At 44.8% G+C, this 13,091-nt stretch overlaps 1 protein-coding gene across 2 annotated transcripts in view; it reads left to right on the top strand.

Annotated features, from left to right (window-relative positions):
* The window catches only part of LOC107396444 (spectrin beta chain, non-erythrocytic 1), a 141,151-nt gene that overhangs the window by 78,021 nt on the left and 50,039 nt on the right, over window positions 1–13,091 (top strand). The window contains exon 1 of one of the 2 annotated variants that reach the window (XM_054738515.2): window positions 1,830–2,287. The exons of the other annotated variant lie outside the window; for it this stretch is intronic. Coding sequence (XP_054594490.2) covers window positions 2,044–2,287 — 244 coding nt within the window. The 5' untranslated portion in view covers window positions 1,830–2,043. Of the gene's footprint in view, window positions 1–1,829; window positions 2,288–13,091 lie in introns of those variants that run through there. 2 annotated transcript variants of the gene reach the window in all.

Below are 13,091 nucleotides of genomic sequence, written 5' to 3' on the forward strand. Positions count from 1 at the left end.
AATTCCTAAACATTCAGTCGGGTAGAAATTCTGAAAGATGTTCAATCTGGAAGATCAGAAACTGTGAAAAGAAAAAATAATTTCTTCTGCAACATGAAGGATTATGGTTAGAGCTGGGACAGGCAGTCCTGGTCCTCGAGGGTTGCTATCCATTATGTTTTAGTTGTTTTGCTGCTCCGACACTCCTAACTCATCAACAAAACTACTTAGAACATGCTGCTTCCCTATGGCACACCTCGTTCCCTCTGGTACTCCTGGTTCCCTATAATACACCTAGTGCCTGCTGGTACACCTGCTTCCTTTGAATACACTTGGGTCCCTATGGCACACCTGGTTTTCACTGGCACACCCGATTCCTTTTAGCGAACCTGGTTCCCTTTAATGCACTTGGTTTCTTCTGATCTTCACCATTGCTCCTGGTAATCTGCTTCTCCGAATGCACTAGTAGAGGTTAAAGCTTTTCCTGGTGGACCTTACATCTGAGGTCAAAGGTCATGTTCCTGAAGTTGCTATGAGACATGGGAGACACAGTTTCATCCTGAAATGGTGACCTTTCGCCTCAGCAGGAATTTTGCCGAGTGACAACACACACGCGAAAACCATTTTTGTGTGGTTGTTTTTACAGATGTATATTTGTTCCGGGTATTGTCTGAGAGTTGTGACCTTTGACCCTCTGCTTCTCTGTCAGCTCAGCAATGCAGGAAGTGATGCTCTGAGAACAACAAATTAGTTTCCTGCCACACGTTCTTTCCAAAACTTCCAGGTTTGTTAAGCTGCTGTGTGTGTGTGTGTGTGTGTGTGTGTGTGTGTGTGTGTGTGTGTGTGTGTGTGTGTGTGTGATGAGCAATCTGATGAATCAGGAAGTGTTGGTGGGACTCAGACAGGAAGAGGTTCTAATATTAGAGTTTAGAGTTTCTCAGGATGTTTGGATATCTGTGAGTGAGAGATGAGCTCAGAGAGCACTCACACACGCACGCACGCACACACACACACACACACACACACACACTCCACCCTATTTCCTCCATCCCCTCAGCACGCATACCTAGAATCAGAAATAACTTTTACAGGATTTAGTTCTCATTTTTCTGAACTTCTCGTAGTTTTCTGATCAGAATCTGTTATCTTTGGAAATCAGATTTATTCTTGGCTTTCTATAGGATTGGAATGTTTTAGTTTAAACTATTTCATGATGCAGTGGCTTCGTTCTGCCAATCGTGTAGGTGTTTTTAATCCCTCTGAGCCTGCACTGGAGTTAAAGCATCAGATTGCATCAAAGTTCATCTAAAATGTTGGAGCTCACTTGTTTCTGTTGCACTTTGATTTAATTAAAAATGTTTCTGTAGCAAAAGTTCAAATCAAACTTCCTTCTCCAGTGTGAACAGTTTCTCCTCCCTTCCTGCCCTCTTACTGCTCCGCCCCTTATGTTAATGAGCCCATGACATCATGTCTAATTGGAGCTCTGTGATTGGTCACCAGGAGGACTAGCCACTCCTTCCTGCAGCCCCTCCCCCCTTGGGGCTTGCTGCATCTGAAAGATGTTTTCAGTGTCTGAGCTGCTGCTGCTGCTCACCGGAGGACAAACCCACGCTTTCATTCTCCACCTCCCCCCTGCCCTGCACTCTTCCTCTTCTTCCTCCTCCTCAGCCAGGGTGTCTGTGTTTGTGTCTGTTCTATTGGACGATGGCTGTGTGACTGATTGGGGGAAGGTGTGATCTCTCAGGACATTGATGGATGAATGGGTGAAGGAAGACGGAGGCGTGATGGTGAGGTCGGGGTGCGTGTGCTGAGCCAGCAGAAGCAGAAACTTCTCTCTCCTCCATCGTTCAGTCCTGCTGTGGTGCTCAGAGAACATCATTTCATTTACACTCAGGGTTTCATATTTACACCTTTTACAGCCAAGTTCTGTTTTATCCTGGATTTAAGTTTTGGGTGAAACGCTCTGGTGCTACTGAGGATTGGGGAAAATTCTCCTGGAGTTTGTCCTTCATGCCTCTCTGGACCTGTCCCTTGTGAGTTCTCCATCCTCTCTGGAGTTTCATCATGGAGCTTCAGAGTGCTACCAGCTCCCTCCCCGGATCCATCTCACCCCTGTCCCCGAGCTCGGACTATGCCGGTGCCTTATCCCCATCCTCGGGTGGCCCTGGACCTTCTCACTCTGCCAGCCCGGGTCGGGGCCTGAGTCCCAGCCCCAGCCCCATGAGAAGGTCCAGTCCAGACCCCGGGTTCTCCAGTCAGGCTGCCTTCAACTACAACCAGCTGGAGGGCCGATTCAAGCAGCTTCAAGGTAAGAATGTGTAAAAGGAGGGGAGGGATGCTCTCCGTTGGAGGTTCTGATCCTAGAATGAACTCCAGATGTTTACAGCTGGAGTCTGGCTGAAGTTTTCTGGTTATTAAAGCTGACTTCAGGTTCAGATCTGGTCTGATCACTTCACATCAGAGCTTCAGTGTGAGTCAGCAGCTTTTTCTGTGCAGTCTCTGGGTTTGTGAGCCGCGCCTTGCCTCCGTCCCACACCGACAAAGCTGCCGAGTGCTGAGGAAGGAGTTTCACTCTGACCTGCATACCTTCACTCCTCCTCCTCTTCCTCACCACGCAGCACTCGGCAGCTCATTAGGTCTCAGCTTTTTATCGGACGATTGTGTCAAACTTCTGACTCACTTTATGTTTCTGATCTGAAAAGCAAAAAGCAAAGTTTTAAAGTTTTAACTTCCCGCTCCGATCTCCTGGAGCTGATGGAGGGAAAGCACTGAGGCTGACATTCACGGAGACCAGATTCCAGAAGCTCCAACAAACAGGCGATTGTAGCTTATTAACTTGGACAACGGGACGTGGTTTTACAATCGTCTGTTTGTACGAAGAAAGTTTATCTGAGATTTTCTGTAACCATGACGACCGTGCTAATCTGCTGGTCAGTCTGTCAGAGATCAGCATGAGTCTGAAGTTTAACCCGTTACCCCATCACCTCTGCTTGTAAAGCATAGTTACCGGGTCCTGCGTGTTCACCGCTATTCTGACCTTTAGCTTGTTTGGATCAACTTGTCTCATAAAGTAAAACAGTGGAGGTAAAATAAAAGGTGACGAGTTTGATTCAGGAACCAAATCAAACACGATCCAACGTAGAAAATTCCCTTTTTTCTATATTAAATATGTTTGCAGCCGTTCTGGTGTGTTGGGACCAAACGGGGGATCTGGGGCTGCGGTTAGCTGTGTGTGTGTGTGTGTGTGTGTGTGTGTGTGTGTGTGTGTGTGTGTGTGTGTGTGTGTGTGTGTGTGTGTGTGTTGTAGTTTCTGCTAGGCACATCTGTAATGATCAGTTATCAGCCATAATGTAGTGGCCCATACCAGAAGGGACAGTTCCACGTGGTGCCTTTGCTGCATCTGTGCTGTTTGGCTTCACTCAGGCTTTGTTGGTGTTTCTTGTTAAATCGTTTACTAAGTTCCAGTGTGTGTGTTTGTGTTTCTGGTTTATGGAGCGGCGCGCTGCTTCCATCCGTATGTTTGGGTTATTTCTGACGCCGTAGTCCTCGTGCATGAAGATGAGCTCAGCCTGCAGTCGCTGAATCAGCTGTTTTTAGTCCTGTAGAGCACATCAGACCAGAGATGGTTTAAAACTGTAAAATTTACCATCAGGCTGAAATTAGACGAAGGTTAATGCCGGATCGACCCTCAGACCGCTTCAGAACCGTTGGGCTGGGCTCTGAAAGTGACCTGCTGGCTATGGTCCAGCTAGAGGTGGTTTGTGTGTCTCTGAGCTGAAAGCTGCGGAGGTTTTTACTAGAAATGATGAATCAGTGGGGCAGACTTTTCTAAATTCAGGTCCTGACTGTTTGCTTAAGGAATGATGTTTGTTTCTCAGGTTAGAGTTTTTATAAACTTCTCAGACAGCTTGACGCAAATGAGAGATGAATCTGTCAGGATGTACAGATCTTGACGTTCCCGTGAAGCCGATCCTGGGCCTGAAGACCGATGAACGGGTGAGGGGGTTGGTTTTATGAGACGCTGTAAATCCCTCCAGAGCCTCAGAGCAGCACCTTGCCTCTGAAATAGGCTGCTGGTTCCATTCCCAGTGGGATGATGAATATGGAAGCAGTCAGCGAATATTACAGATTTCGGCAGGTCGTCGTCTCACGAGGACCACTGAGCGAAGCGTCCGCTGGGATGGAGCCGCCTCGTGGGAGGTTGTTGCTCTCAGACGGATGCTGGAATAACCCGGGAGGCGTTTGGGCTTCATCATTACTCCGTTATCAATGAGTGAGTCAGGACAACTACATTTCCCAGCATTCACAGCTTGGAGGCCCGTCCAGTCATGAAGGATCAGTAAACATGAGCAGATAGAACACCGGTGGATGGATGAATAAAAGGGATCTGATTATGAACACATTACCCAGATGCTTTATTCATAACTGTATGAATCATTTATTAAAGACTGATAAAAGTAGGTGAAGAGGACTGATAATGGTGTGAGCAGATGGTCGTGAGGACCTGCTGATGCAAAGCTTTGTAATGAAATCCAAAGTGGGCGGAGCTTCAGCTTGTCTGAATTTGTGCAACAACAAAAAGAAATAAACTGTGATGTTGGTATACATCATCATCATCTGCCTCTTTTGTTGCCCCCCCCCCCCCTCCCAGCTCAATGTGGGGGGGTGAGGATTACCGTGTGTGTGTGTGTGTGGGGGGGGGGGGGGGTGGGGGGGGGGGGGTCGGGGGGGCGTGTCCACAACAGCACAGACATATCAGGAGTACATTGCTGTCCCTCCTGGTTTTTGTCTGAGGAGTGAGAAAGAGCTTCGTCCTCTTCATCAATGTTTCATGAGCCTCTGCAGGGCGTCTGTCTCTGCAGCATCGCCTTCCTGCCTCGTCTCCTCCGTCTCCCCCGTCTCCCCCGTCACTCCTCTTAGTGGAATTAAAAGACGCTTCAGCTGCTGCGTGCTGATCAGATTCACACAAAGGAGGGGTGAGAAGCTTCCTGTCCCATCAGAGCAGGAGCTGGTTTTTGCTCCAGCTGCTTTTAAATTTGAAACATCTTAAAATCCTGCTTCAAATAATCCACTAAAATTATATTTTACACTGCAGCTAAAATATTTTTGTTATTTAGAAGGCTCAAAAAACAAAACCGTTTGTGGTGCGTTTATGGTATAAATCTAAAATCTGGAAGCATAAAATCCAGCTGGTGTGTTTGAGTACACCTTACAATCTTAGATATCTGGAATTAATACAGATGAGCCTCAAAACATCAGCTGCTGGGTCGACCATGTTGATGTGATCGGTGAAGGCACGCTGCCGAGCAGCAGTATGAATTCTGACATTTATCCCTGTCCCTGAACTCACCACACCTCACAGTACCAGCCGTCTCGGAGCTTTCATGAACTCGTTTTCCTTCCAGAATCTGAGTTTTCTACTAATGAATGTTACATTTAAATTTGTGTTTGAAATTTTCAGAGTTTGTTTCTGCAAATAAAAATCTTATCTGTTAAACAGACAAACGACAAATGTGCTTCGATAAAATATAAAAATACCAACATTTATTTACACACAGATTGTGTTTGGTTACCATAGTTACAGCTCTGTTAGAATAAATCGTTCATAACTTTTCCCACGTCACACTTCTGTATTTATGTCCACTGAATGAATTATTCTGTTTAATGACCTTTGGTTACTCTCAGATTAACGTTTCTCCTGATGCATTGTGGGGTAGCATAGAGGTCATTTAGGAGTCACGTCTGAAGTGAGCTGTGACCCGGTTTATCTTCTTAAATGTTTCTGTGTTTACTCTTTTTTTATTTTAAAAAGTTCTTTAATATCGACAATAAAAATGAGTCCAATTAAATCAACGTGAGTTCAGGAGATATTTACCTAATTCATAAATCTGGAAGACATTTTATCTATAAATATCAAAACGGCATCAGATTGGAGAAGATTTAAGTTTGTACTACACGTTCTTGTCTTGTCGGGAATCATTATAACTATATATACTATATAACTAAATACCATCTCTAAACACACTTCCATTCTCAAACAAGTTTTCTTATAATTACTGTTACTAATAGTCAAAGCATCCGTCGGTGTGTTCACATGCACATCTAGGTCGATCTAAATTAAGAAACTGGGATCATCCTGGTTTACATGAACGTTAGAAACACGAACCCTCAAAAGAAGTTTGCTCCACTCCGGTACAGTAGGTGGCAACATGCGCCCGTCCGTGTCGACATTGTCCCGGTTATCTTAAAACAACACCAATGGCAAACAAACTTTGGCGGCAGTAAAACAGGTGAAGTTAAACCAGGATATATACGGCCGAAGAAAAGGACTACAGTGCTGCAGAACAGCTGGTCTGGTACGTTCTGGACTCTTTTGGGCCATTCCCATCTGTACCGGGTCGGCCCGGGCCGGGTAGCGTAGGTTGTTTACATATCTGGGTGGCCTGGTATTTTCTCGGGCCAACCAAGGCTCATTCTCAGCCCTCTTCTCGAGGGGGTCTGCTTCAGGGCGACCAGGGCCAACACACCCACTGCTGACAGCAAATTCACACCTTCCATTAGAGCAAGCCTCTGATTGGTGGGTAGAATCAGCCCACATGGGCTTAAGACAAGGATGTGTGGAATCAACCGGGCCAGGCTGGGGCCGACTGGGGCTACCCGGCCCGGGCCGACCCGGTACAGATGGGAATGGCCCATTAGATGGTGTCACACGTGCTACTTTGAGGTGACGATATTATCAGAAGACCACTTCTGCGCTCTTGGGTTAGGGTTAGGCAGTTACGAGTATCAGCTTGACGGAGCCGTTTACATGCAGATGAAGTCCATTTCCGACCGCATTATCTGGGTGCTTTAGAACCTGGTCACCTTCAGACAGACTGAAGTGTTTACATGCATTTATAAACAGACAGTCCATTTAGGGCGACAGTTCGGTTTTCTGATGCACATGTGACAGTGTGAGCGTCCTGTCACTGACCCGAGTGATCATGCACCCTGGCTACTTGGCCAAGAGGATGTCCCTTTGGCTGGCTGGTTGGACGCTCACACTGTCACACACAGGGAAACACTATGAATGTTTTTGTGGTGGGAGAGTTGTTCCAGTGTGTCCAGCCGAAGTCTGTGTGAACCTGGGGGGTATACCAAGCAGCATGCTTAGAACATCGGGGCTATCCTGACAAATCCCTGCTTGACACAGCACACCGGTTCATTGAAGGATTCAATGTTACCACCAATGATGCGCAGCTGATTTCAATCCTCTCTAAGTCAAGCGAGTCTCACGCGTCCATAGGCAGCCCCTCGATGCTAGATAAATGAGGAAGTGAAGGACAGAGCCTCGTTCTTCATCCAGACGGAGCAATAATTATTCATTCATGCCTACGGGGACCACAAAGATATCAGAACTAGAGACCGCTAGCTGCTTGATTAAAACTGTGTGGCTCGAGCTATTTAGTTAAAACGCTCAGAGTTTACATGTTTCCATGGCAACGCAGGAAGTTTGCTTCAGCTCTTTTTTCTCCACATATTATAGTCAACTTTTCATCTTTTCATGCTTGGTTCCAGAGCCTGGATGTTTGGACACTGGAGGACTTTGTTTTTGCTGAGCAGCTATGAGTTTTAAGAATTTACGTTCATGGTGGTCACGTGACCCTAAAGTAAATCGTTTGTCAAAAATATACATTTAACACATATATTACACATCGAGGACAAAACATCACGTATGTCATTTAGAACAAATCCGAATCAGAAAAAGCTTTATTGCCAGCGCTCCAGCGAACCAGAGCATAGGAACTTGACTCCGCAGCACAGCCTGACCAAGGTTACACACACACATGTAGACAGAACAGACACAGGCAGACCATGAGAGCAGCCATAACGGCGCTCATTCAAATTAGATGAAAAGGGGATTACATGAGGATAAATCGGGGGAGGGAAAAAAAGGCATACCAGAGTTACTCCCGGAAGGGCGTAGCTTTTCTATGCAAAAAAACGCCTCAAACATATAAGCACGAACATCAACAGTTCACAACATGAGACACCAAGAGGATGGCCGGGGGGGGGGGGGGGGGGGGGGGGGTCTGGGATCCTGTTTCCCCAGCGAGAGCAGCCCTGTATGGCGCTCATCCACTGTAGCCACAGGTGGGAGGGAGATCTTGGGAGGAGCGCAGAGCACATTGACACCTGCAGTTTGATGACCTCGCCAGGCTGAAGTCCACCAATCCGAAGGCAGGGGGTGGGGGAGTGGTAGGTCGGGTTTTCACAGCATCTGTCTGCATTCCTTCGTGGGGGTTTGTTGTTGGCATTCACAAGGCTGCCATGGCGTCAGATTCGGATAACAAGACTTTGTTTGGATCAGGCAGAGATAATTTTCCTCTCTGCCTTCAAGTCTGTAACTGGTCATCCCAGGCCTCCAGTGAAGCCAATTCAGGTTTTAAACATCTCCACACCGTCCGGTGACCCTCTCCGAGATGACATCCATTTTGCGCACTAATCCTAGCCTAGTGAACTAGACCAAATTCTTGCTTTGCAAAGTTTGGTCTAGGCATGCTCCATTGGAACCTCAGCAGCTCCTACCAGGACTCTGGCTAGCCAATCACAGCTCTCTAGAGGGGTTTCACACACATAAAGAGCTGTGATTGGTCCATTATGGTGGGCCAATCATAGTGCTCTATCTGCTTAGTGAACAAATCACAGAGCTTTATCCGCTTTGTGGGCCAATCAGGGCACTCTATATGCCTGGTGGGTGGGATGATACAACAGAGTGAAACAAGAGTATGTCACATTCATTGTCCAGTGGAATGCAGAGATCATTTGAAAGCAGTGTTGCCAGATGTACGATAATTATCGTATTTGTACCATAATTTTGGGCTCTGTACGATGTACGATCAATAGTTTCAAAAAACCTCAAATGTACGATAATTTCACATTGCATCTAGTAACACCGTCTTTTGCTGTGGCTTTCCCAAGTCAATTACATAATTTTAAACTGTTCTGAAGTCAGATTTCACCTCAGTGCTTACAGGTATATGCTATTGTGTCTATTACAAAAACTGACTCTGGATCTGTACAATAAATAGCCCAATCACATCGATAGGGCCTACTCTCACGAGAAACTGTAAGGTTATATAATGTGGAAGTGTCCCGCCAGTGTTTGCCCGCGAGCGCGCCGAGTTAAGTCTAAGCTAGGAGGACAGAGCGACGAGACAATGGCTTCTAATCTTAAAAGAAAAACCAGAGAAGGGACGGATGAAGATAAAGCAAAGCAACACCGGACACAAGTTTATCGTCCTGCGTGGGAGTTGGATCCTATTTTTAAAGGATAGCTTGCACCTGTTACGGGTTGCTGCAACATCCAGATGGTATCAGAAATCACCGTTCAAGAATCACGCAAAGGGAGGAGTGGTGCCGACACACTCTGCACGTTTATAGGCATTATATTACTGGTTTTAAAGATGTTTATTTAAACAGGGCAATATAAAACACCTTCTTTGTTATATTATATTGGAGTGAGAAGTCATTTATAGAACGTTGTTATCAAATTTATAATGTACGATAATTTGTACTGAAAAACGATAATTTCGGCCTCTCTGTACGATATTGTGGGATTTTGGATCTGGCAACACTGTTTGAAAGACAACGGTGGAACCCGCCCCACAACCGAGAGCCGTCAATGGAGCATGGCCAGACTAAATAATACATTTATTTAGTCTGGCTTGCCAGGCTACACTAATACCGGTATCGCAGCTAGAACACTGTCCAGCTTACGATTCACCTTGAGTAACATCCCAGTCTGTGAGGTCTCTGCCTGTTTGATGCGTGTGACCAGAGTAAATGCGTAGTCACATTAATAAAGTATTTCCTTTTACTTGTGTGTAAAGTTAGCAGCTGTAAGGTAGTTTAAGGCTATTTTAACATATTCATGAAGAGGACAGCATGTTAATTATACGAGCCCATCCCAGACTAAAGCTGACACATAATTATACTTATTTATAATGCTGACATCAGGAGCAACACCAGTGGAAGGAATCGCTCCTGGCTGCAAATGAAGATTAAGTACAAAAAATGTTAAGATGTAAATACAATTAACTCATTCGCTGCCAGCGTTTCTCACAGTTTTTACAGTTTTTTTAAGAGTCACAGAATGTTGCGCGCTGGGATGATGTCGACGCCAAAACAACCAAAACAAAGAGTAGACTCACCTCTTACATCAGGAAGAATCCGCGTGTTTCGAGCGTTATCCGTTCTTTCACAATCCTTTGTTGAATTGTGATCGGCAGACGCTTTTCCGGTTCGTCCCTCACTTTTTTTTTTTTACAAGAACGGCCCAAAACGATCTAACACATGGATGTTCTGTTTCCTGATCACGGGACGTGTGACGTACGCGGATGAAGATCAGCTTTAGAGCTGAGATGTTTGTTCTCACAGTGCGGGGGCTCGTTCTGATGCCCACACAGTAAAAAAAATATACAAATGACGACTTTAGTCGTCATTGGCAGTGAATGAGTTCAAGCTCAATTTTAAAAGTTTAAACTCCACATTTTTTAATAGTTTAGCCATCAAGAACAAAGCTGCAGCTGCTGCTACCGCTGTGGGCCAGAGGTGGTGCTAATTCACCACCTTGTAGCTGCCAGCCGCCGACAAGCAAAAGGGGGGCCGTAACATGCCTCGTCCAATCATATTCTTTAAACTTCAGCAAGCCTAGATGTTAGCCTGCCAAAGAGCAGGTTTGTGCTCCAACATGTGTTACCATGGTGAATGGGAGGGAGTTCAGGCCAGCTACTTTCCTGGAATTGAATTTGGGGAAGGTAAACTGGGATTTTCATAGAGAGCCAAGATTTTGGGATTAGCTTCCTGGGCACTATACCCCCCCTAAAGAGTTCCTTGTGTTTCCCGGTGACTTTCCTGATCACAATTCCCAAGCCGTTGACAGAAGGAGTCGGGACTCAACTGAAGGCATTGGTATCAGTTACTGAAACACAGAATCGTCTTCTTGTTGAAGTGAGAGCAGAAAGTGATGTGAGGAAGTGCTGGGGTGGTGTGGTGTGGGGTGGGGGGTCTGCAGCATGAAAAGGCTCTTTGATGGAAACGCTGCACTGAGCATGCTCACAGCAGCAGTGAAAGGGGGCGGGTCTTATCACAGCCTAGAATGGAATAAACATAACTTAAAAACTCAGATAAAGTTGGTTTGTTTTTGAAAAGGAAAGTCAGCTACGATTAGATCAGGTTTTAAATTATTTAAATCTCTTTTCAGTAAAGACCAGAAAACCACATCAATAAACCATTTCCACCTACATTTATTCATCTGTTGATGAAGATAGATACATTATTAAAGCTTTTATCAGCCAACGGATACTAAAATAAGACTTGCAAAGGAAGAATGTGTGTGTTTAATGTATTAGATAATAATAATAGCATCAATAATAATTATGTTGATAATATAACAAGGTTAATATAATAATAGCAATAATATTGGTAATAATAATACACTAATAGGCCAAAGTTTTAGGTCTGAAAGGCAGAGACAGAAACCAAACTTTCCTTATTCTGTTGGATGAAAAAAAGTCTTTTATACAAATTTCAACTATGATTACATTAAAGGTGTGTTATGTAGAAATGAAATAAAAATGACATCCTGTGGTAAAATGTTGTTTCTGCAACCACTTTAAACAACGCTGGAGCTTTTTGCCAGCCGTCGTCAGATTACACTTGTTGGCGCTGCAGTATTAGCTCGCAGGAGACACAGCAACCCCACACTCACATATGGTACTGTAAAATTCTTACTATTTACTTACATGCTGCTCCTTTAAGTGAGGCAAAAAAAATGCATCCAGACCAATCTGCCTTGTGTGCAAACCCCTGAACCTACTAACTAACCATTACTCCTTGTGTGTTTGTGACTACTACTGATGAGTCCCTCATCACTGTGGAGCTTTGTCCTGCTCTTCTTAACAACCCCGTGTTAGTGTTCAACTGTGTCAGTGATCAGGTGTGGTAGTGATCAGGTGTGTTTGTGATCAGGTGTGTTAGTGATCAAGTATACAATAGTGATCAGGTGAGTTAGTTATCAAGTATACAATAGTGATCAGGTGTGTTAGTGATCAAGTATACAATAGTGATCAGGTGTGTTAGTGATCTGGCATATTAGTCATCAGGTGTGGTAGTGATCAGGTGTGTTAGAGGTCAGTCATATTAGTGATCAGGTGTGTTAGAGGTCAGTCATATTAGTGATCAGGTGTGTTAGTGATCAAGTATACAATAGTGATCAGGTGTGTTAGTGATCAAGTATACAATAGTGATCAGGTGTGTTAGTGATCAAGTATACAATAGTGATCAGGTGTGTTAGTGATCTGGCATATTAGTCATCAGGTGTGGTAGTGATCAGGTGTGTTAGAGGTCAGTCATATTAGTGATCAGGTGTGTTAGAGGTCAGTCATATTAGTGATCAGGTGTGTTAGAGGTCAGTCATATTAGTGATCAGGTGTGTTAGAGGTCAGTCATATTAGTGATCAGGTGTGTTAGGGGTCAGACATATTAGTGATCAGGTGTGTTAGAGGTCAGTCATATTAGTGATCAGGTGTGTTAGGGCTCAGTCATATTAGTGATCAGGTGTGTTAGGGCTCAGACATATTAGTGATCAGGTGTGTTAGTGATCAAGTAAACAATAGTGATCAGGTGTGTTAGTGATCTGGCCTATTAGTGATCAGGTGTGGTAGTGATCAGGTGTGTTAGGGCTCAGTCATATTAGTGATCAGGTGTGTTAGGGGTCAGACATATTAGTGATCAGGTGTGTTAGGGGTCAGACATATTAGTGATCAGGTGTGTTAGAGGTCAGACATATTAGTGATCAGGTGTGTTAGAGATCAGTCATATTAATGATCAGGTGTGTTAGAGGTCAGACATATTAGTGATCAGGTGTGTTAGAGGTCAGTCATATTAGTGATCAGGTGTGTTAGAGGTCAGTCATATTAGAGATCAGGTGTGTTAGAGGTCAGTCATATTAGTGATCAGGTGTGTTAGAGGTCAGACATATTAGTGATCAGGTGTGTTAGGGGTCAGACATATTAGTGATCAGGTGTGTTAGGGGTCAGACATATTAGTGATCAGGTGTGTTAAAGGTC

Source organism: Nothobranchius furzeri, chromosome 12, assembly GCF_043380555.1.
Source record: "Nothobranchius furzeri strain GRZ-AD chromosome 12, NfurGRZ-RIMD1, whole genome shotgun sequence".
Classification (NCBI taxonomy): Eukaryota; Metazoa; Chordata; class Actinopteri; order Cyprinodontiformes; family Nothobranchiidae; genus Nothobranchius; species Nothobranchius furzeri.